Genomic DNA, 25,135 nt, shown 5'->3' with positions numbered 1-25,135 from the left:
TTGAGGCTGAGCAGAGGAATTACTTGCTTGGTTCAAGTTGGAGGAGTTGCCTTATTTGAACTGTCCTGGTTGGAATGTTCCTGGTTAAATAACTAATGCTCAGCCTCTTTCGATTGTCTGGACTTGGTTCATTTTCTAAATGTAGAAGCCCCAGAGCACTGGCACCATCTCCTCCTAGTGGCCTCCTGTTCTTTTTATAGTTTACCTGCATATACATGAAACCTTGAAACCTTTTATTTTTACATTATAATATCACATGAGTCAATACTACTCACACTGGGAAATTTTTTTTTTTTTCACAATTACCAAAGATTGACGTGCAACCTCCAGGGATTTGGGCAGTGGACTCTGGTTCTGCCTTAGAACCACAGTCCACTTCTGCTCATCACCTGATTGACATCTTAAGAAAGGTGGGCCAGTTAATAAAGCACAGTTGTGAGGCCCTCCGCGGCTCTCTCTTCTTTAATGGGACTCCTGGTTCTAAGCGAAATGATGACTGCGTGTGGGGAGAAGCAGATGAGCCTCGCGGTTTCCATTTTCCCTGCTACCCAGCCCCCACCCGTTGGTTATAAGCAACACAAAGGACCCTGGCGGAATTGTGGTGTTATTAGCATATGTTGTGCTTTCGGCGTGAAAGGAGTACCCTTTTAAACTACTTAGAAGGCTGAAATAGGATTAGGTTTTCTAGGAAGAATGAAAAAAGCCTATTAGAATGTCGGGGAAGAAAGGATCATTTTTTTATTGGCAGCTAACAAGATCAATGTGCTGATACTGGCTGCCAACCAGCCCCGCTTCCTGGCTGCTGGGGGCAAGTACTGTGTGGCTCTAGTGTAAAGGACACACACAGGAACTCTGGAGAGCTCCCTGGGATCTAGCTAGCCTGTCCCACCTCTGTTGGGTTACATGGTTTATCAGGAAACCTTAAAAGGAAACTAGACAATCAGTCCTCCACACCTGTGGGTTCTGCATTCTCAGATTCAACCACCAACAGAACAAAAATATTCAGGAAGAAAGTGTGCCTTTTTAAAAAAAATCTTGTCATCATTTGCTAAACAATACAGCATAACAGCTATTTTCAGAGCATTTAGATTATATTAGGAAAGCTAGAGATGATTTTAATTATACAGGATGCATACAGGTTACATGCAGATGTTACACCATTATGTGTAAAGTAGTTGAGCATCTGTGGATTTTGTATCAACCCCTCATAGATACCTAGGAACGACTGTGTCTTACTGACGTGGTGCATGCCGTTTCAGGTGATTGCTTTGTTGTAACCCAAGTGACATTTCCTTCCTTTGTTACATAAAGCAAGCAAAATGAGAAAAGTCCTAGTCAAAAATACAGTGCCGAGGCTGGGGTGTAGCTTGGTGGTAGAGCATTTGACTCCCAAGCACAAGGTCCTGGGTTCAGTCCCCATCCCAGGGACAAAGCGTGTAGTGTGTGAGGTGTTCATTATCCTCCTACCTGCTCTGAGCAGATGCCTGCCAGAGCAGTGTTCCACTTAAGGAAATTTTCTTGGCAAAAACCTCAGACTTTGTATACAGAATGAAAATTCCTGACCTTTTTAGAATTAAAAACACTCATGCATTTTTTACTCCAACATCTATAAATATTTATCTCGTTTTAAGGGATAGACACACGAATATGTTGAGACTTGCTGGATACCAGTTATTCTAGACCAAAAAAACCTGAAGACAAAAATTGCGTTCCCATTGTGCTTGTCCAAGATAATGACGTAAGGCCCAACAACCCGTTTCCTCTTGGCTAACTCGTGGAATTCCAAGAAAATGGCTTTTCAGCTCTGCCACAATAGGAATTTTGTGATTTTTCTCTGCATTTAGAGATGGAGGATGTCCACCTGACTGTGGTGTCAGAGGGCATTTCCCCTGCTGCTGAGCTCTGCGGGATTGTCCAGACCAAGGATGAGTAAAGGTGCCATGCAGGGGCCTTTCTATCCCATGCCTTCTGCCTGGGAAATCTATTGTCATGTCCCTGTGACGCTGTCCCTGTGAGGGTGGAGTAAAGCCCTGGGAAATAGTCATTTCAGTTGATGAACGGTGATGATCACAGGTTGACCAAGAATGACATCGGGAGGGCCAAGAACTGCCGTAGGAACCCCCACCTTAGAAATCTAAGACCAGCTCCTTGGTTTCTTCGCGCATGGGAAAATACTTACAAAGCAAGGCAACCTAATATTCTGTGTCTTTGAAAACCTGATCCTCATCCGAGTTCCCTCCCGGTGTGTTTTCAGTGCTTGTGGAGTTATTAACAGGGAAAAATGGTCATCATACAAAGAGTGTGTATGTGTGCTTGTTGACAGTGAAAGGGGATAACTGGCTTTTAAGTTTCTATTCTATTATCATTTAGAACCATGCTTTTCAAATGAGAAATGCCCTAATACATAATAGTTTGTTAAGGAAAAATGCATATATATCAATGCCAATTTTAAGAAAAATGTTAAATGTGAAAACTGATTTAAAAGCGCTGGACAATACGCAATGCTCATCCATTGCCGTTTCTTAGAATCATTAAAAACGCGTCGCTGTGACAGTCTGGGTCTGCTCTGTTAAGCCAGGACAGGGGAAGTTCATGACGTGTGGGCCTTTCCTTTCAGGCAGTCCTTTCCTTCAGGCAGGGATGTGTTTGGATGGGCCCCTGCGCCTCAGGAAGTGGAGTGTTTTGCAGATCTGTGACCACGGTGCTGAATTCACCTTCTGTTTTTTCTCTTTCATTGTTTCCCCCGATGTGGCTGCTGTGTTGACCACCCTCTGTATCTCTGCCGCTGAAATGTTTTCTTTCCATCATTAAGGAAACCTCCCAAGGTAAGCTCGGATGTGAAATTGGGCATGTGTACTGGCTTGGTGTGCAGAAATGGAGGGTCTTTAACTCGCTGCAGTAATCTACATGTAAGAGCCTGGTGCCCTGGCGCCCTCCTGTAATCCCTTTGGAGGCCGAGGCAAGAGGGTCACCCATTCAAGACCAGCCTAAGCCCTAAGGAACTTAGTGAGGCCCTGTCTCAAAATAAAATATAGAAGGACTGAGGATGTGTCTCAGTGGTTAAGTGCCCCTCGGTTCAATCCCTAGTTCCAACCAAACACACAAACAAACAAAAAAAAAACCCCAAAACAAAAATCAACATATGCTATCTACCTGTCTTCTTAGGAAGAAAAAAAGTAGCATTCTAATTAAAACTAAAGCCATGAGCAGGCAACTCATGTTGATAATAGCGCCCAGCTGGAGTGCCTCTATGGAGACTTTCCCACACATCCGTTCTCGGCAGGAGGGCCCTAGTCCTCAGACTGGCCTCTCAGGTGCTTGTTCTGTTTTGTTGATGAGGACACAGGGTCAGCAAGATTCCCAGGGTGAGTGGGTGGGGACCAGAAGGCAGAAGGACAGAAACTGCATCTCAGAATGAGAGCGTGTTAATGGTGATATGGATGGGGCAGGCTTTCCTTTCTGTGCCCTGCTAAGAACAGCTAATATCTTCAGAGGTGACCAGCGTCTGAGTGATTGAAGGTTGATTTTGTTGCCAGTGAGCATTCTGTTGAGTTTCAGAGGGAGACTTGGCACCAAAAATAAGAAGTGTGACCAGAGTCCAGCCCGTGATGCTGATGAGGGCCACAGTTCTTGAGATGAGCTTAGGACAGGCTATTCCTACACATGATGAGTGGTCAGAGTCTAAGATGCTGGGTGAGGGCCTGGGATCCAGACAGGCCAGGCTTACTTTCCCTTGGGTTAGGAAGGAGAATCCAGTTTATAGCTCTTGGATTATGGAAACCCACTAAAATGCTATTTCATGCTTTGTACTTACTAAAGGCAACTTAGGGGAATTACCTTTGGCATTGAGACTTTCAACTCCAACAAGGAAGGTATGCCTTGAACAAATGCTCTGAGATGCATTAAGAAAGAGGAAATATGTTGTTATAGAAGTATGCACCAGGCAGGCATGCTGTCCAAGTCTGGGGACCAGTATAAATTCTTCCTGAGTTGATATGAATATTATCCATGAAATTTGCAACCTAGAGAATATCTTTATTTCTGATAGATGCATGCCCCTTATGTAGCCCTTCTTTCCCTTACCACTGGTTCCCAGAAATTTCAAAACATACCGTCAATCTCATGATATATTGACTTCTTTCCCCACGGGGGCCGGCGGGGCGGGGGAGCAGGAAAATACTGAACAATTCCATGTACTGCTGCTTAGTGAAGAAAAAGAACTGAAATTGAAAAGAGGCACAAAAATGTTTTTGCGAGATCACTATCACGTTACACACAGAAGTGTTCTGGTGACTTTCTAGCCTGTGGCTGGCAACCTCCGTTTTTGCCAAGTGTTCTTGACGAGAGTTTCTAAGAAGTGTCACAAAATTTTCAAGATGAAATGAATGTTCCGTTGTCATGTTAATATAGCTTTTAAATATTTAATACATACAAAAAATGGGTATTTTAAGTATGTCTTGTAGACATGCACTATAAGGCACATCTGGAAAGAATAAAGATCGATTTGAATTCAAATACACGATGCAATAGAATAACATTTACAATGACACAGGATGTTGCAAACAAACAGGAAAAGGAATGATGCTTTTGACGATGCTTATAGAAGAATGGAATTTGTGCTGGTGCTGGTGGTGCAGGCCAGTAGGGAATACATGCCCACGATAATATAAAATCAATTGTATTAAAAGCCACAGAGACAAAATATGTGTGAAATTCATAGGATAAAAGTTCTTGTTCTGACTTTTGCAGTCAGAAATGACAAATTAGGAGCCAGTCACAGTGGTACACATCTGTAATCCCGGCAGTTTGGGAGGCTGAAGCAGGAGGATCGCAAGTTCTAGATCAGCCTCAGTAGCTTAGTGCAGCCCTGAGCAATTTAGCAAGACCCTGTCTCAAAATAATAAAAGGGCTGGTGGTGTTGCTCAGTGGGTAAGCACCCTTGGGTTCAATCCCCAATACAAAAAAAAAAAAGAAATGACAGATTAGGTAATCAGTGTTACCTCTCCCACTGGAAGGATTGTTAGAAGTAGAGAAATTGTTTAAGAACCTGTGCTTAATGGCATTGGAGATTTTCTAAATTTAGTGAAGAATTACTAGATGAAGTTCTAAAAGGAAGTAAAAATTTGGATTAAAATAGTATTTTGGGAAGTACTTTTCAAAGGAATAAATGATCTCTAGCCACAGTAGTGTTGCCAACAGTTATGTGAGACCCACGGGGGACAGAAGTGTTAGAGTCCTTGTCCTGCCAGAGTGGGGTCCTTGGTAATCTTCTTGTTCTTTTGGTTGGCAAAATGGATTGAGATTCAGACTTGGGTTATGAATGAGAAATAAAAGTAAATCAGCCCTCACATGGATTGCCAAGGAGCTGTAAGTTATCTGTGTGATCCAGGAAATCTCACGCTATAAAATTGGATCAAAGTTCATCTAAATTTTCACTTCCTTCTAGAACTTCATCTAGTAATTCTTCACTACCAGATGCAGGTGCCCACAAGTACTGAGGGAAGCAGGTGTAACCCTAAGTCATTCAGGATTCCACAGACATTTTTAAAAGTACAATATCTGGGGCTGGGGTTGTGGCTCAGTGGTAGAGTGCTTGCCTAGCACATGCGAGGCCCTGGGTTCAATCCTCAGCACCACATGAAAATAAGTAAAAAAAAAAATAAAAGTATCGTGTCTAACTACAACTAAAAAAAAACATATTAAAAAAAAAGTCTAATGTCTGGGGCTGAGGGTTTTGCTCAGTGGTAGAGCACTTGCATAGCATACATGAGACGCTGAGTTCATTCCCCAGCAACACACACACACACACACAAAGAGCAATATCCAGCACAGAACCAAAGATAAAGAAGATGTATGACAAAATAATGTGACATAAAACAAGAGCTAGCAGAAAAATAAAAAGTAGAGATATTTTTTATACTTTACCACAAATGCCTCGGGTGTTCAAATGAATAGACACAGACTTTAAAATAAATATACTTACTATGTTTAAGGAGATAAAACAATAGATTGAAGAATGTTCAAGAGAACTAAAATTTATACAAACATTTGGAAAACAACCCAATAGAAATTCTCAATCTGAAAAACTCAAAATTAAGGACTTAGTATTAGAGTTTAACGGCAAGTAAATCCAGCTGAAGAGAGAATCAAATAATTGGAAGGTAAGTTGGCAGAAAATATTAAAATGTTAAAACAAGTGGTGTGGGAACAACTAGATATCCACATAAAAAGAAGTAAACACAAACCTTACATTCTTCATAAAAATTAACTCAAAGTGGATCATAGACCTAAATATAAAATGCAAAAATTATAACACTTTTAGAAGATAAGCAGAAGAGAAAATTTAGTTGATCCTGGGTTTGGTGATCATCATTTAGACAGAATGTCAAAAGCATGACCCATGGGGGCAAAACTAATAAGTGGAACTTGATTGAAAGTAAACACTCCTCTGCCAAAGATGGTAAGAGAGTGAAAAAAAATCTTCAAACTAAAAAATATTTGTAAAACACACCTGATAAAGGACTTATATACAATGAACTTTCAAAGCTCAGCCGTAAGAAAACAACAACTTGATTTAAAAATGAGCCAAAGATCTGAATAGACATCTCCCCAAAGACGACTTACAGGTGGCACATAAATGTGTAACCGTATGTTCAACATCAGAGAGAGAAATGCACATTAAAACAATGAGATGTCACTGCCTGCCTATTAAAATGACTGAAATCGAAAAATCTGACAGCATCCAAGCTGGAAGGGTATGGAGCCTCGGGAACTCTGGTGCAAGTGACAAGTGACACAGCGGCTGCAGTTTCTTACAGAGCCAGCCGTGTTCTTTCCATACAACCCAACGTCACTTGAGTTATTTACCCAGATGAGATGAGGCATGTCTGTTCAAAATCCCACACAACAGCTTCACTCCTATTTTTTAAAGCCTGGAAGCAACCAAGATGTCCTTCAGCAGGTGAAGGGTAAGCCAACGCTAGAACTTCCATGCGGTGGAATATTACTCGGTGATAAAAAGGAAATGAGCTCTCCATCCATGAACAGACATGGAAGGGCCTTAAACCCGTGTGGCTAAGTGAAAGAGCCAGTCTGAAAAGGCTGTACGTTGTGCAGTTCCATCTCTGTGATATTCTGGAAAAGGAAAAACTATACACTCATTAAAAAGACCACTGGGTCCCCAAAGTCAGTACCCGCAGCTCACGGGAGCTGCTCCAGGACTGTTGAACCAACGGAGGAAGAGGAAGAGGACGAAAGGCAGGGAGGCAGCTGGGCCGGCTGGGGCAGGAGGACTCCCACCAGCACAGGAGAAAGAAGGTTCAAGTCCCTCGGCGATGGACGGAGCCACTTTGCCAGAGAGTGGGCTGGAGAAAGCCTGCTGGGCTGAGTCCATCCTCGGGAGGACCCAGCCGCCTGGCTGGCCTGGGCCCTGAGGATCCCTCTGTGCACGTCACCCTGGCCTGGCCTGGAAGGGGCAGACTCACCATTGAGATCCTCTTGTGGTTGATTTGTGATCTTTCCCAGGAATATTCACATAATCTGTTGGAACAGTGGTTGAAATTGTGTCGATCATCGTGCGACGGTGGCAGATAGTAACCATCACCGAGCTGTGATGTGCACTTACGTCCTGTGATGGGTAGGGATTCAGCAGTTATCTCACAGCTGTTCTAAGTGCTGATGGGACTCATCCCGCTGTGGCAGGGGCAAAAGGAGGGAGAGCCACTGAAGATGAAGACAGATCTGCTAGTTAACAGTGGGGCTGCCGACCGGGCGTGGTGGTGCACACCTGCCAGGTTCCGTTCCCGCGACTAAAAGGCTCAGGGGTCACTCCAGTTGAACTGGGCTGACTGGGCTGCACAAGATAACCACACAAGAGACACAAATACCCTTCTCTTTGGGGTCGCTGTGACGGCTCCTCTGACCTTAAGGGTCCTCAGGAAGAGAGAGGGCGAGAGCACGCGCTGACCTCTTTTATTGAGGAGAAGTATTCAAATGAGGCAAGGAGTCAGGTTTCAGGGGGCTGAGTCTATCTTCATGATGTCCACTGTCAGCAGGTTGACTGACACCTGGGTAGGCCACACCCAGGGGCACAGTAAGAGGAGGGGACACACACAAGGCACTTCCATGGAATATACTATCCTAAACAGGGCAAGGGGTGATATTACAAAGGAACAGGCGAGTGTAGCTTCACCCCTGGGGCTGTAGCAAGACACACCCATGCACGAGACACTGACCCTTGGACCCAGGAAGGGTGGGGAAAGCTCTGCCACATTTCTGTGACTAAGCGCCTCACGGCCCAGTCGGGGAGTGTGACTCAGTCACATGCAAGGTTCGTCTCCCACACACGTGTAATCCCAGCAGCTGGGGAGGCTGAGGCTGGAGGATCACAAATTCGAGTCCAGCCTCAGCTGGGCTTAGTAAGAGCCTGGGGATGTAGCTCAGTTGTTTAGCATCTCTGGGTTCAATCCCCACTACCACAAAAAAAAAAAAAGAAAAAGAAAAGAAAAATCCTGCTGCTACTATGGCCGGGTTGAGAATCCTTACACTTCTCTCCAAGTTAGGATTCTTTTGTTCCTGAGAGAGATTTTTTCTAACTATTGTGTTGGCTTTTTAAAGGTAGACTTACAACATTTTGTTTAACGTTTTGTGTAATATGCCTGTGTAATATTGCATGCCAAAATGAAAAGGGAAATTTATACAAAGGTGTGTCGGTATAGGTCGTGTTCGCCATATCCCTGGACTTTTCTCTTGGATAAGTATTCCATTTTATGAGGTTGGGCTCCTGCCTGGGGAACATGTATTTCAGGCAGTGTGCAGACCTTTGGATACTTGGGCCAGGTGCACGTCCTGCAGTGTTTCTGGGAACGAGTTCTGCTTCCCTTAAGAAGAGAAAGAAAAGGTTTTGGGCCAAACCTGGAGACACCTGCTCCATTCCTCTCCTGTAGTTAAAGACAATAAGGAACCTTTGTCACGTCATTGTCAGAGTTGAAGTAGGTGTGTCCTTCCTGCTCCTTGTGACTGCAGAAGTGATCTAAGCTTTCTGTCCTAGAGGCCCAAGAGAGAGAGGGAAATGGCTGCTCAGTTGAGCTACCTTCAGATCAGCTGGGGATTTTGGCAGGAAGTGGCACACGGGGAGCAGGGGAGTTTCTTTGTTGGGTGTAAAGGGTAAGTTAGGGGGTGAGAAGGTGGAGTTTTGAGGAAAATGTAAATATCTGCAAAAGCACTTTGTTTAGAATCATTGTAACCCAGTTTATTCATTTTTAAACTCATGATTTTTATTCAATCTTGTGAATTCAATTTTTGTTTTTTTCCATACTGGGGGATTGAACCCAAGACTCTTTACCACTAAACAACGCCCCTAGTCCTTTTTGTTTTTATTTTGAGACAGGGTCTTGACAGTTGCCCAGGCCGACCCTGAGCCTGTGGTCCTGCTGCCACCGCCTCCCCAGTCCCCAGGAGATTCTGCTCGTCAGAACTCTTAACGCCGTGAGGATGATCACACATCGGGGTCCAAGGGACAGAGGACAGATCATGAGAGATGCCCAGGACTCCCGTGTGCTCCAGCAGGCTTTTCCTTTTATTTTAATTATAAGTGGGTTAGGACCTGCTCCACCTCCAGGTGTTTGATCCTGCTTTTATGTGTCTACTTTGTTGATACCATTGGGAGCTGAAGATATTGACAACGGAGCAAAATAAACTTGCTCTTTCCCGAAGGCCTCATCCTCCCGAAGGCCGTATCCTTTAAGGAGATTCACCCTGTCCACCAGAAACCTGCCTTTGCAAAACTTGCTCAGAGAGCAAGGGAAGCCCGGCCCAGCTCTGACTGCTGAGCTGTGGTGGGTTCCGTCTGCTCTCCGTCGTGACTGCCCTCCCTCTCTGTTGCCTCCTCTGTTTTGCTGATTAAATTTCCGACAACAAAGCACCAGGCCTCTCAGGAAGCAAATTCTGGACGTGCACCATTCAGTGCGGCAGCCGTTTAGCCCCATGTGGCTCTGAGGCCTGTGATACGTGGCTGGTGAGAACTGAGATGTGTGGTGAACGTGAAGCCCACGCCAGATTTCTAGAACTTCCTACAGGGGAGAAACATCGCATGTCAGAGAAATATTTTGGATATTTCTCTGTAAGGTGGCTGGGTTGAGAATCCTTACCCTTCTCTCCAAGTTAGGATTCTTTTGATCCTGAGAGAGATTTTTTCCTAACTGTTGTGTGGGCTTTTAAAAGTTAGACTTAAAACATTTTGTATAAATGTTTTGTGTTATATGCCTGTGTCATTATGGAATGTTATTAAAATCATTCTATCTCTTTACTTTCAATGTGTGTGGGGGGACATTTTGAATGACTTGTGGTTTGCATCATCTTCCTATCTATCGTTCAGCTACTCGAGAGCAAACCCAGGGCTGGGATCAGAGGTTGTGCCAGCATCTGGCCTTCAGCTCTGCTGTTCCCTCGCCCCTGCGCCTCTGTGTCCGCCCAGGAGGGCCGCAGCCCGTGAACTGCGTGGCGCCATAGCCTTCCTGATCTCGCTTCCCGCGGCATCATTTTTACGGATCCATTTGAGATTCGTCGACTAGGCAAACAGTAAATGAGGACTTCTTGCGAGAGGTGTCGGGGAGGTCCTGGGGCTCGAGAGGCAGCTCCATGAGGAGTTTCTGCTCTCCAGAACTCCTAATGCAGTGAGAATGATCTCACAGCGAGGTCCAAGGAACAGAGGACAGATTATGGTAGATGTCCCTGGGCACAGCTTCAGTCCGTTGCGACTTCAGAGGAAGAAGGAATTCGTAGCAACTTGGGAACTTCAGGAAGCCTTCCAAGCACAGGCAAGGTTTCCAAGAGCCGAATTTGGGACAGGAATCAAGATGGTAGTAAGGGACAGAAACAAGCCAGTAATTGATGTGTCGGGAAGTAACGCACTGCGCACTCTGGTTAGAGTACAAGGCAGGTGAAGGGGACAGTAGTGTCTTAAAAACTGAGACAGCAGTAGCTTATGGAGGATTTTGGAGTCAGACTTTCAGCTGGTGGGCTAGGAAGATCATTTAGGAATTTTGTATTGAAAAGTTACGTGATCAAAACCGCACATGCAAGAAATTCGCCTGGCTGCAGGATGCAGGATAGACTGCCGAGTGGAAATTGGGTAGACAACATTCTGGACCCACCTTACAGTAGCTGCTTTGCACGAGCCAGCTTATGCTAGGTGATGCAGCAGTAACAGCCTTAAATATTCAGTGGCTTGAGACCACAGAAGTCTATTCTCTGTTGTCACATGTCAGCTGAGGTTGGCTATGACTGTGCACCATGTGACTTTAGTCTGGGCTTCAATCTCAAGGACAGCCCCTGTCCAGGACTTGCTATATGATGGAGGTGGTGGGGGGCGGGGTGGGGGCACACCAGGTGGTGGCTGAAGGTAAAGCTGTTGCTCAGAACTGCCAGTCAGACTTTGCAACTAATGGGCCAGAGCAAGTCATACGACCAAGCCTCTGACGAGTAGGGTCAGGAATTCTATTCCCCCTCTCTACTGCAGGCCCTACAGGTCACATGGCAATAGGTGGGAACAGGTGGTCCTCTACGGGAGGACATAATTTATCACGCTTTGTCCTGAACCACATTTCAAAACATTTCCCAAGGTTTTATTTATTTTTTAAATATAAAAATGTTCAGAAACAGCGCACCGTAGTGCTGTTTCTATATTCGGTATTTCTCCGGACTTCCCTCCCTCTGCTTTCCTTGTGCCTGGCTGTGTCAGAGCCCATGTCCCCTTCATGGCTTTATGCCTATGGATGCCTCTAGGTCCAGCCAGTGGGGTACCAGGTTCTCGGGTCATGGGTCCCAAAAGGAACAGATTTCCATCTCCCTGTCCAGAACAGCGCAAGCCTCCTGGACCCTGTAGAGTCCTGGAATCATCCGCTGCAGAGTGACCTCTGTGACAGCTCCTAGTGTGAGCTGCTGAGAGTCAGTATTCACAGCCCCTGAGCTGCCTTCTTTAGGCCCTGGGGACCTGGGACCTTGGATCAGCCCAGCCTCCTTCTCTCTGGCTGGGTGTGCTGACCTGGTCCAGCAGGGGTGACAGCTCATGACGAAGGTCTTGAGCGCATGCCCTGAACCGACCCAGGTATCCTTCATGGCAGGTGATGGCTGGGTGCCTGAGTTTTCTTTTTTTCTTTTGTCATGAGCCTCAGTAGCCGTTTGTCAGCGACGGTGGGTAGGATAATATAGTACTTGCTTAGACACTTGCCGCTTACCTTGTCGGCTGTTTGTTGAAGAAGGGATATTCTGTGTTTGAAGATATTCACATTACCTTTGGAATGTGCTGGTGGAGAAGTTCTTTGAGGGGCTAGATTTTGGAGAAGTAATCAGAGCATGGAAGAATGAGAAATAACCACAGATTGTGCATTTGTGACAGCCCTCAGCTACCAGAGAGACAGATAATGCAAATGCTCCATGAAGGATTAAACATGAAAGGCGTACGGTATTTGAAAGAGTCAAAACTGAGTCAGTGCTCCGTTGCTGAAGCACCATGAGTTTACATGTGCGTAGTGTTAAATGGAAGCTCTGTTTTTATAATGTTGGTCTAGACTCTGAGAGAACTCTTTCCTGTTTTCAAATTTATAAATGAATACAAGCATGGAAGCGTTCTTTGAAGGGAATTTTCTCTGCACTTTGAGGACTTTGAACCACATTCCGGTGCAGTAATTTCACAGCATCGTTGCCTGCTGAAGCTGTTGTGAATTCACCGAGTTCAGGATGACGCCAGCTTGCTGTGAATCTCTGAGATGCATCGACACCTTCGCAGCCGGGCAGTGTCGACTGTGTAACCCAGTTCATTGTTTGGTATGTAGACAGAGACATAGAGAAAGGAAATGATTAATGACATCACAGAAAGACAGCAGTTACTTGACAGATCTGTCAACAGGAAGGTAGGTCTGTCAATAGAGCTAACTAGCAGCAAGGGTGATGGCCCCGGCTCTCCTTCTCTGTGGCCCTTGGCAGACACGTTCCCACAGGCCAGAGTCTGTGCTGGCTGAGTGACATTTGCCAACAGCCGCGGGTCAGACAGTCCCGCGATGGGCAGGCTTTTGGTGCGGGGCTTCCTGTGTGATTTCAGTCCAGCTTTTCCATGGTGAGTGAAGTGCAGCTCTTCATTGTTAAATGACTCTTCACGTCTCGGATGTTAGGGGAAAGAGATGAAAATGAGCGGAGGACTGAAGCATGGCATGAGAAGGGAAATTTCAACAGGAAATGAAACATAGTGCGTTCATTGTCTTGTAAGTGTAGTCTTGCAAATCGGCAGTGGAGAAGTAACCACAAAACAGGACATTGACGAACCAGTATCCCTACAACTGGAGAAAGGGGGATTTGCTGGAAGATCTCCGCAGAGCTTTCCAAGAGTGGGAGAGCGAGCAGCAAGCAGCAGCTGGGTCCGCAGATGGGGACAGTGGGCCCCTTGTTCAAAGAGGATGGAGACAGCGTAGAGGAGAGAGACACAGAGCAGGGCGAGTCCTCAGGGCAGACGCATCCCCCAGGGAAGCCCCTGGGGGAAGCCCCTTGGATTTTGGATTCGGGAGCCGGGAAGTGCATGTGTTGCATGGATATTTTGATGCAGAACTAAACAGTCTGTAACAACTCTTCTTTTTTCTTTGCCAGTTCACTTTTCTCTGTGTATTTAATCCAGTAAATACAGAGCACCTACCTCCTGTGTCCTGCACAGTCTCTGGCTCAGGAAACCTCCCAGCTAGCTGGGTGAGCGGGCAAAGCCCTCAGACGGGTGGTGCCTAAGGAACGCCCGGAGGTTGATGTTAGTGTGGGTTGGGGTGCAGGTGCCCCCCGAGCTGAGCTCCGTGCGGAGGATTGTATTAGGCGTTTTGCTTAAGTTCCCGCAATCCCCTCCTCATGTACTGCGTGCACTTATCTGGGTCGGTAAGTGTGTATTGGGTGGTGCAGCTGTTGGCCAAGGTAGCACAGAGAAGGGGAGAATTACCCGACAGCGGAAGTCAAAGAGTGTTGGAGGAGGTGGCGTTTGGAAAACCAAGACTTTGACCTCTAGGAACAAGGTACAAGAGTGAGGTACGCCTCGCTGGCCAGGGAGGTGATGGGTAGAAGAAAGGGGTTGCACAGTTCTCCAGTTTCTCATTTTCTCCTTCAGCGTCTCACGGCGCTCAGTATACCTGGAGGAGTTCGTGGTCAGTGGTGGGGCCCAGCGACCTGTGGGGGTGGCCGACGAGAGACACATATACAGATGAATGGGTGGCTTGTGCCCGTGTTTTCGGGAAAGCACTGAGACCCAGTGAACACAGACACTCCAGGGGACACCAGTCTTGACCTCTTCAAGTCTGGCCAGACTCCTGAGGATTTGCACTCACTGCTCTGTGCTGTGATTTGAAGCAGTGATTATATGTGAAAATGCAGTTTTAATTCAGGATTAATTCAGAGGTAATTCATCAGCAAGTTCCTCCAAGGTGTAAATTCTCAGAGTACTTTTGTTTGGCATAATAGTGAAAGATTAGGGAAAACCAAGACGTAGTCCTCTAAGAACTAATAACATAGAACAAAGGGAATCTTACGCAGATGTGTGCGTACACACACACGTTCACACACACATGAAATCTTGTCAGGCAGGTGTGGGATCCAGAGTCATCAGAAGCAGTATCCTTAAGTGAAGCTTTCATAAGGGAGTGACATTTGAGAGGACATTGGAAGAGTTTAATGAAGAAAGCAGTTGACATAGGGTGGGCTTTGACTCACTGCAGAAATCTGATGTGTCTATTCAAAGTGTTTCTTCACATCAGATGAAGCTATGTGGACCTGAGTATTAGCTTAACCACACTGTGCCTGGGAAGGAGACGGGAGGTATTGACGTGGCTTTAGAAACAACATGTGCATCTTCAGGAACGATGCTTTGCTGTTTTGTCTTCCTCGCTAGATCCTCAGCAACTAGAGGACACGACACATACCTAGGAACATCTCTGAGTTCCCTCTAGCAAAAAAAAAAAAAAAGAGGTGGCAAGCAGGTATTTGCAGATTGCTTTCTAGAAGAAGCATTTTGCAGGTGGAGAACACAGGAAAGCACAGAGCTGGGAAGGGATTCTTGGAAGGGCACAGAGGTGACACCATTGGAAGTGCCTTCACTTTTGTTTTTTAGGGACCAGAAAAACAGTTATAGGTGATGTTCCTTAGAATGCCCGTGCCTGCTACTCCTCCAGGAAACATAGAAGATACTGCTTCCATCTATTTAAACTGTAAATTGAATTTTGCTGAAAAGAATGGAATTTGACCCAGGTGCATCCTGCTTGCGAGTGCTGGGGCTCCATTGCCACAGAGTGTCACTCAACACGTGTCTTATTAAATGCCGTTTTGGTAACTTTACTAGATGTTCAGCGGTTCACAGAGATGCAAAGCTCACGTGGTTAAGAGGCAGATGGAGGTGCAGCAGGTGTGTGGCAAGCTCCCGGGAATTAAACACTGGCCAGAGCCTTCACCTGAGTGGAGGCAGCAGCGGGGTTCTGGGATGGTGGGTGGAATTTTGATGAAAACAAGGACAACAGTGGCTCTCAGGTTGTAAGGAGGACTGGAGAACAGCTGTAGCTCTGGCTCTTTTGCTAGTTGGGGAGGTGGGAAGCCCTTTACAGAAAGTGTTCTAGGGTGGTGGTGGGGCTGCTGGGGCTGGGGCTCAGAGCAAAAGCTCTCGCCTAGCTTGTGTGAGGCACTGGGTTCCATGCTAGGCACCACATAAAAACTAGGTAAAGGTGTTGTGTCCACCTACAACTAAAGGATAGATGTTTAAAAAGAAAAAATGTGTTCTCACAATGTTGCATCCCCTGGGAGAAGGGTTGAAGCTCAGTCCTGCTCAGGGCCAGGAAGTTTAGTTGGACTATGCCTGGGTGGTAGAGAAGTCAGGAATGTAGTCAATGTTCCGCAGTCCATTGGCCAAACGGTTGTTTCAGACTGTTCATTTGAACTTGGCTATCATAAGGCCAGAGTGAATGTTTGTGTACGTATCCAAACTGAATTTGAATCTGGGGTTCATGATGTAAATGGGATGCAGTTTTATAATCAAGTCAGTTGTAAAAGCATTAAAATAAAGTAGGTGGAGTGGTGAAATTGTGGGAGTGTAACTCAGTCTTTTGTGACGTAAAACACTTTGCTTCCTTGCAAAGTTTTGGTGCCATTGATCATTAGACAAGTAATAATTCTAAAGCAACTACTATGAACAGTGCAGATTTCAAAGATGAGTTAGATATGGCTCCTGCCCCCATAAGGGCCGTACTGAGAAACACTAGTTTCAAGGCATGTAATAGGTATTCCCCAAAAAGCGTACCTTCACCAAATCAGGGAAATCAAAACAGCCCAACCATCAAATGAGTTTCTTTACTGGAGAACTTTTCAGAGCTGTTAATGTTAAGAACTGCATTGAGAATCTCCAACAGAGTAACATGTGCACCATTTCCGATGAGTTGATGTTTTTTCCCATGGACTATCCCATGAAACGACCACTCCTTGGAACACACTTTGGGCAACAGTGCTGTGAGCATTTGATAATGATGCTGGAACCCAGGTGGTGGTACTGTGCATGGAAATGGTGGTTGGAGGGAGAAGCATCAGTTGCCCTGGTGTATAGTAGGCGCTCAGTAGCTATTTGGAAAGTTAACACATGCAAAGGTGAATTATCCAGGACGGGGGGTGTGGGGAGTTTTCAGCTTCACTATGGAGAAACAATTGGTTTAAATGAACGTTTATCATTATAGTCTTACTTGAGAAGCCTGGAAATATCCAGCCAAAGGTTTTAGCAGACACTAGGACTATATTTGGAAGAGAGTTATTGGAGGTTTTTGTGTTTTTTAGTGTGTGTGTGTGTGTGTGTGTGTGTGTGTGTGTGTGTGTGTATTTAAATCTGGCTAAGGTGTCTGGGTTTTGGATTCTGGACATGCAGTTATATTCACATACCAGCTACTCTCCTGTGGGAAGGGATGTTGAGCGGCACTTCACCCGCTGCAGTGTCCAGGAGATGCAGCGGGCACCTGCTCATCTTCAATAGTGCATTATTATTGTCATCATCATTATTATTATTTGAAGCCAGATTCACTCATAAAGAGTTAATTTTCAAGTTTGATGTTTTTTTCTCCCATTCAGGTATTTGCCTTTGATTATTGCTTTTGGTCCATGGATGAGTCTAACACCTCAAAATATGCCGGTAAGTTGGCCCTTGCCCCTGGTCCTCTGGCCTTTCTTGCCTCCTCTCTGTTTTCTCTAATGATGTCTGGAATTTTGTGCCCCCACATGATTCACACCCATCTTTCGAATTCCAGCACTTGGGCTTAGAAGGCAGTAGATCTGTTTTCAAGCCCTGGCTTTGCCCCGCACTTGCCTAGCAGCCTTGGAGGTGGACGTCCAGTTCATCACCTGTAAAGGGGCAGCACTGTCTTCAGCATTGGGGATAACAGGGAGCCACACTGGGTCCTCCACGGTGGGTTTCCCCGACGCTGGCTTTCAGCAGCTCCTGCTCTCTCTACGTGTGTGGGCAAAGCACAGGGGCTGCCGGTTTCCTAGACCCACTGGGGTCCCAAGCAATGCAGTCCCTGGTCACAGGGACAGAATTCCATGCTCCTCAGGGAAAGGCTGCCCCAACCCCACTTTCACAGCCATTGACGTGTTCACCCCATTCCACGTGGCACTCCTGCCTGCTGCTGTGTTACACAACTGGTGACCCTGGTGAATCTTGGCCCTGCTAGGCATCCGTCACGTTTGCTTTAATTAGGGAGGGAAGCATTTGTTTTGGTGAAGAAAGTCATTGGTTCCTTTCCTTCTAATTGTGTCCCTAAATATTTTTAAGTAACTTTTAATTGACAGAGTTTGCATATATTTATCACAAACAGCATGATGTTTTGATATATATATATATTTGATATATATATATCAAAAATATATATATATGTAGTGAACACCTAAATCAAGGTGACTATAATTATCTCACATATTTTCCTTTCTACCTAAAGCAAACTTGTTAAAAAATTATTTGACGTATAATCTTTTCCAATCTTAATCATCATGAACCAGGAAGATTCCTTCTATTGCTCACATTAGGTAAAATCAGCCTGTCCAAAACATCATTCCTGCAACTTCAGCAAAGTATTTTATTAAAACGGGTAACTAGTGCTTAATGTTGGTTGTAATTGTCTTTCTTTTTTTTTTTTTTTTTAAATCATCCTTTTGGGATTTTAGATCATGAATTCTACAGAGTGTGGAGTCGTTTGTCTTGACTGGTAGCACTATGTGTATTTTTGTTCTGGATGCGTGCTTTTAGATTTAAATCGACACAAATAAAATATCTCCTACAGTTGCAGAGACGAATGGGGACAAGTGCTCTAGCCACTCAAAGCCCAGTGTCTCTCCCTGTCCAGTTGCGGTTGTCCACAATGCAGCCAGATACCTCTGCCTCGGCTGGAGCTTCTCCTGTGCAGTCCCCACATACTTTCCAGGGACGCTCATCACCTGGGGATCTGTACTCCTTGGACTGCACTCCTTGGTCAGATAGGCCCAGCCTGCCCTCCCACGCTCTGGTTTGTGACCTCCCACCGCCAGTCTGTGCCTCAGCCTGGCCTCTCACGTCAGTTCCCCTCATACCACCAGGAAACCAGAACACCTCAGAATAATCCCTGAAGGATTCATGAAACCCCTGCTGTGCATGGAGCCCAGGGAGCCCTGGAGAAGTCTAAAAATATACGTGGAAGCAATAGCAGTGCATTATCAAACAGCATTTCACTTTATAGGTTTTAAGTACTATGGAAAGTCCAAAGAGAGATTAAATATGGACAGGCTGAAGTTTACAGGGAAACCATCGTGAGGGGACTGACACTGAGCATAAAGGCCAAGCTGAGGAGGAAAACTGAGGAGTATCTGAGGGGCTGTGACGTCAGCCTGATTTAGCCCTTCCACCCTGTACTCTGCTTCTCTGCATAATCATCGGCATCGTATGATGTTCAGTCACAAGTGTCCGTGCGTCCTAATGTTGCACCCAAGACAGTTTAGTTATAGCTGATTTTTAAATAATACTGACATGATTTCTATTTTGGAAAAGCTTCACCTAATGATTACTCTCCACTTTTTTTTTTTTTTTTTTTTTGCAAAAAATTGGGCATAAAAATCTTCAATGATCACGTGGTAAAATAAGGCATGCATCTATCAAAACATTGTGTTGTGCACCATACATATGTACAATTTTTACTTATCATTTTAAAAAGGAAAAGTGAAACATAAAGCTCAGTCAAAGGCGGGTACAGAAGGCACCAGGTGAGGAAATGACGTGGGATCAAGGCAGGCTCGGCGACTTGGAGGTCAGACCCGGTTTGCATCTCAGGGCTTGTGCTTTGATTCTCTTGGACGATGAATTTCTTGGAGCTACCATTTCTTTTCTGTAAGATGAAAATGACTGCACCTGTGTCATATGGTTGTGGTCGTGGTAAATGGGTGGCTTTGCTTGCTGCTTAGTGGAGGTACCCATAAATGATACTTCATCTCACTTTTCCATAAGGGAAGATGCAAAAATGGGCTGAGCAGAAGCTGCATGTGGGGGGATGCCGTGGGAGACCTATTTGTACGTGTTGATCGAGGCCAGATAACAGGAAGTCCTGGAAGCTAAACTAAGAAGATGGTACTGATAAGGTAAAAAAACAAGGGCTGTTGGAGCCATGTGGTTAGAATCATGCTTCGGGAAGATAGTCCTCTTTCTTTTCTGCACCTGCTGGAATCACATCTTCCACCGTGGCCCACAGAGGCCACTTCAGCCTTCTGCAATGGGTCATTCATGTGCCAGCATAGAGGACAAACCTTTTCTTTTTCTTTTTTTTTCAAACTAGATGTAACTTTATTAAGTACAGCTGATAAAATTCAATGGTGGGACTTAAGAGATTTCTGTAGCGCCTCATTACAAATAGCATGTTTGGGAATACGTCAAAAGACAGAAGTGATTTCTAATGGGCTGATAGGCTACATCTTACTACATTTTTAACTATAGGATCACATCAAGATTATGTTTCAGTTAAACCTGAACGAGGGTCTCTTGGCTCATAGAGAGAGAGAGAGACCCTTTGTATATTTACCAAAAACGTGAGATTCTTGGTTGCGTGTCTCTCAAGTTTTCATCCGCCATAAATAATCCGTCTAGTAAATGCATTAATAGTAGGTTAGTTGCTGGGTTTTCATACTAATTCGATTTTCCTTTTTTCTTCATTTAAAAAGAATTCAGTTTTTAGCAGTGAATAGACACATTAAGATAGAAGCTTCCATTCTCTGGTGGGAAACGGAGGAAACGGAAGGGGGAGCCCACATTTCCTGAAACCAACCTATTTGTCAGGCTCCCTGGATAATGGCATCATTGATACCCAACCCGGCCTCTCAAAGCCGCTCTCAGAACTGGGGAGGGAGAGGATGAGCGAGTGGACTGGGAGGGCCAGGGGAGGCCAGGGGAGGCGAGAGCTCTCCACGTTCACGTGGTGTGTGAAAATGCTGTGTTCCCGATCATGCTCCGCTGTTGGTTAAAAGCTAGAGCAAGAGCCTCTCCTCCGGTCTTCTCCATGCAGAAGCACACAATCCCCGACTGCGTGGAGCCGCCAAGGAAATGGGCTTTTACACCAGACTGTCTGGGTCAGTCCCGGCCCCACGCCCTCTGTCAGTGTGAGGCACTGCCTCTCGCTGACCTCTGCTTCCCCACGCAGTAACTGGAGGTGATAAGGCAGTCTCCAGCGCACGGTCACCCTCCCTTGATGTGCATTATTGTCATCTCGTTGTGACAGTAACCAGGGTAGTCGTCGCATCTGTACTTTGGAAAGAAAGGGCATTATACTGGGATTTAATGAGACCTGGTTTTATCACAAGCTGCTAGACTTTGGGCAAGATAACCTTTGTGGGTCTCTTTCTTCATCTGTGACCAGAGAAGATACTGGTCTGGTATGATCTTAGATCCCTTCCAGCTCTCTGATTTAAAAAAAAGAAAAGAAAGAAAGAAAGAAAGAAACACATTAGAAATGGGCCCAGTGGCACATGCCTGTCATCCCAGTGACTCGGGAGGATCACAAATTCAAGGCCTACCTCAGCAATTTAGAAAGACTCTGTTGCAAAATAAAAAATAAATAAATAAATAAAGGGCTGGGGATGTAGCTCGGTGGTAACGTACTCCTGAGTTCAATCCCAGTACCAAAAAAAGGCACGGGGTGGAGGGGGGACATTTTATGCAGACTGTCCAGCTGCGCCAGCGGACTTCTCAGAAGAAAATCAAAGCCTTTTTTGTTAGGCGCTCCGCCTCGCACTGAACCATGCTTTGGGGCATTTTTCATTTAAATGTATTACCTCTTCCCTGTATTGCCCTTTGACTAGGTAGTTCTGAGCGAGTCTGGCAGATAAGCCTGCGTCTGAAGCAGAAATACTCGTGCTTGGACTGAGAAGATCCTGAGCAGCCGGCAGCGCTGGGCCCCAAGCGTGGCATCGCCCCATGAGCCCGCATCCTCGCGTGTGCCTGCGCACGTGGCGAGGTCCGAGTCAGAGGTGATGAAGTTACCATGTGAGAGTCAGTGCTAATAAACCCCAAGTGCTTTTCGTAAATGTTTCCATCACTGCAGATTGCAATCACCACATTCTGGACAACGAATCAATTACATGTATATAAAAAAAAATTCCTAAAATGTTGTTCCATGTTGGTAGATGACGGTGACATCCAGTAACCTCGGTTTTCATTTCCTTCCTGGTTTTCTATAAATCTTCACACCAGATACAAAAGCCTGTGCCACAGCGTAGCTGGGGTCAGGGTGGATGTGAACCTTCTCTGGCCCCAGAGAGTCTGAACTGTGGACTTAGAAATTACGTAACAATTCTTGCCATATGGTATGGGGCTCAGCGTGGCCGAAGCCATGTGTTTTCCGGCATTGTTAATACCCTGCGACTCGGGAGGAAGGTCGCCTGTCGGATTCCTACTGTGCTCACATTGCATTCTGCTGGGGAGGATGGGTGAGCGCCTCTAGGCCCAGGGCTGTGCGGGCAGCCATGGGTTTTTGTGTCCCCACGATGGGGAGTTTTTTATGATCAGAGGTGAAATGATTTGTTTCTGTTGCTTAACCAAAGCAGGACTAGTAAGGAGACGACACATGTCTATCAGAGTTGACATTCCAGAAATCAACAAAGTCAGGAGGAACTGGTTCTCAGTGGAGTTCATTCCGCAACATTAATTGGTTAGACCATAAGGTGTTGTCCTGGGTTCTAGGGTGAAGGGCAGAGGCACTGGCGTCAGACATCCTGGGCTCATGTCTTGGCCCTGGCACCTCCCAGCGGTGTGGCCGGAAGCACCAAGAGTAGTTCTCCTTGTTAGAAGTCTGACGGGGGCAGACGGGACCCGAGTATGTGTCTGAGGTGCTCAGCAAGGTTCCTGCACAGAGGACACATGGAGAATTGTTAGCCCTTCCGTTTAAACCAAAATTTAGTAGTTGGCTGTTTGAACATTATTTTAAAAGAACAATTCATTATAAATGATAAATGTTATCCTAAAAGATGTTTGTGAAAAAAAATCTGAATATAGAATCCTTCTAGATTTTTATTTTTCTTTTACAGTCTTCCCTCCCACCCCCCAGTACTGGGGACTGAATCCAGGGGAGCTCTACCATGAGCCACATCCCCAGCCCTTTTTGTTTTTATTTTGAGACAGTTTCTCACTAAGTTGCTCAGGCTGACCTCCAACTTGTGAACCTCCTGCCTCAGCCTCGCAAGTTTCTGGGATCGTAAGCATGCACCACCACATCTGGCCCTTTTACAGCCTGTTATAAATTGTCTCACCTATACCTGATTTGACAATTCCTTCATGACTCATCTTTATCAAATCGTTCCTAAGCATTCAACTAAGTTTTCTTAGAATCAGCAACTCTCTTTTTGCATTTGTTAATTAAATTATATCATCACAGAGCACAGTGGACATAAACCAGTTCGGGAGCAGACTCAACTGACCCTTTACAAAAACGTAACTCCACAGGTTGTAGTGGCACACACCTGTAATCCCAGCAACTTGGGAGGCTGAGGCAGGAGAATCACAAGTTCAAGGGCAGTCTCAGTGAGACAGGATAAAAACGGCTGGGATGTAGCTCAGAGGTAAGCACCCTGGGTTCAATCTCCAGTACCAAGAAAAAAAGTTTTTTTGTCTTCAAAGATGTCCAAAATAAATGAGCTAATCTCATCTCATCAGCTTTTTAAAAAAGAGTGTTTGTATGTGTATCGTACACATGTGTGATGTTTTCATGGCATAGATATGTTTGTTCTCACCTCCACTCCCGTGCTTCCTCCTACCCAACCCTTCTTTCACTTTCCTTAGACTACTTGTTGGCTCCAGAGACAACACTTCAGCTGATTCAGTGTATTTGGGGGAGTAGGGAACAGTAACCACAGCACAAAATAGACGCCCAGCCCCGTGCTGATCCCACTACCCGCAGGACATAATATCATCATCAAAGCACCGTGTTAGCTGGGAACTGCTATTGTCCCCATGTCATGGGTGAGAGCTGAAGGCAGTGGGACCCCGGGGTAGCAGTGACTTTGCTGTGTGCCAGTGAAGAGCGTGGAGTCACCTCCTCCCGGGCGCCTCTCTCCTCTCTCACGAGAGAGAGGTGGTGTGAAGGGGGTCGCGTGGGAGTGCTCCCGCGTGGAACCCAGCCAGGACAGCCTTCTCCCTCTGGAGTGGGGCATGCTGCGTTTGGGCCCGGCTTTGTTCTAACCCCCTCGAGGGCTGTGAAGGCTGCGCACCACGCGGGCACGCACTGTGGGAGACTCGTTGAGCCGAGCGGCCTGGGCCCGGGGGCGAGGAGCAGAGCCCCCTCCCGGGGACCCCACCATGAGCTCCAGGGCCGTCTTCGGGGACAAGGAGGCTTTGTTTTCTTCTTTTGTCCTTGGCACCAGTGGCCAGGGCAGCGGTGGCACGGCCCTGTCCTCGGTGAGCCACTACCTCATCCAGCAACAGAACGCCAGGTGCGCTCCTGCCAGCCCAGTGCTGTCCCTGGGGTACAAACACCAGGCAAGCCGCAGTGAGACCCACAGGGAAACCGCTGTGGAAAATGACCCCGTGATTTGCCGCCACACCGGGGCCCCGGGGCCCCGTTTCCAGGCTCCTCTGCAGGTGATTAAAAGTCGCATCCTGCGTCACCACGCCACGCCTCAGTGCCTTTCTTTATCTGAATTCTGTAGGTTGGGGCATCTGGTATAAACCTGGTCTGAAGTCATAGATGTGAATTTTTGAGAGCTACACTTCCACACACCAAAAATGTTTGAGAAAGGAATTTATGTCAGCCTTATCCACTTCTCCAGCACTCTTCACCCCCCGAGGTATGTGTGCAGAGCCTGTCTGCTCTTGCACTGTCCAGGTGCTTTGATTTGGAGCTGGGCCACCTGCCAAGTCCAGACTCATCAAAATCTCTGTGGCTGTCAGCCTGGTTTAGAAGTGGAAAAACACCTTCACAGAAGGATAGGAGGCTCAGGATTTCTGAATCACAGATGTTGAGCCTAGTCTTTTTCTCGTCTCATTCCAAAGGTAGCGGGGACAGAAGGAAAATTAGGAGTTCTGTTTAAATTGATACAATTATTGATTGATTGTATTAGTCAGCTTTCTGTTATTGTAGCAAAATACCTGAGATAATTGGCTTGTAAAGAGAAAAGGTTTATTTTGGCTTTCAGTTCTGGTGGTTCTCCATGTGGGTTGGCCCCAGTGCTCTGGGCCTGTGGTGAGGCCATGCATCATGGCAGGAGTTGTGGAGGAGGAGGAGACTGTGGTCCTTCAGTGCCCTCAGGGACGTGCCCACAGTGAGCTCAGGAACCCCTGCTAGGCCCGCCCTGGTAAAGAGTCTACCACCTCCCAGTAGCACCAGCCTTTCACACATGGGAGTGTGGGGGAATGGAAATCCACACTACAGCAGTGTTCAAACCTCAGCCCCTCTACCCAGCAGTGACTTTAGACAACCAGAACTGTTCTGTGTGTAGTTGAGCTGGTGCGTCCTCTGCGTGGTATTTCATCCGGCCACGCTGTCTACGTGTCTGCTGCGTTCAGAGCAGATCGCCAGCCGCACAGGGGGGCCCACCACCCACTTCCTTCTCCCTCTTCCTAGGACACACTCCCTTCATCACT

General features: G+C 46.2%; 1 protein-coding gene across 1 annotated transcript in view; it reads left to right on the top strand.

The window, feature by feature from the left end:
• Kif13a (kinesin family member 13A) overlaps positions 1-25,135 on the top strand; it is a 173,737-nt gene that overhangs the window by 64,149 nt on the left and 84,453 nt on the right. The window contains 2 exon segments of the mRNA XM_026402179.2: positions 2,813-2,825; positions 17,122-17,182. Coding sequence (XP_026257964.2) covers positions 2,813-2,825; positions 17,122-17,182 — 74 coding nt within the window.

This window comes from Urocitellus parryii, chromosome 8, assembly GCF_045843805.1.
Source record: "Urocitellus parryii isolate mUroPar1 chromosome 8, mUroPar1.hap1, whole genome shotgun sequence".
NCBI lineage: Eukaryota > Metazoa > Chordata > Mammalia > Rodentia > Sciuridae > Urocitellus > Urocitellus parryii.
This window is presented reverse-complemented; position numbering and strand designations above follow the sequence as displayed.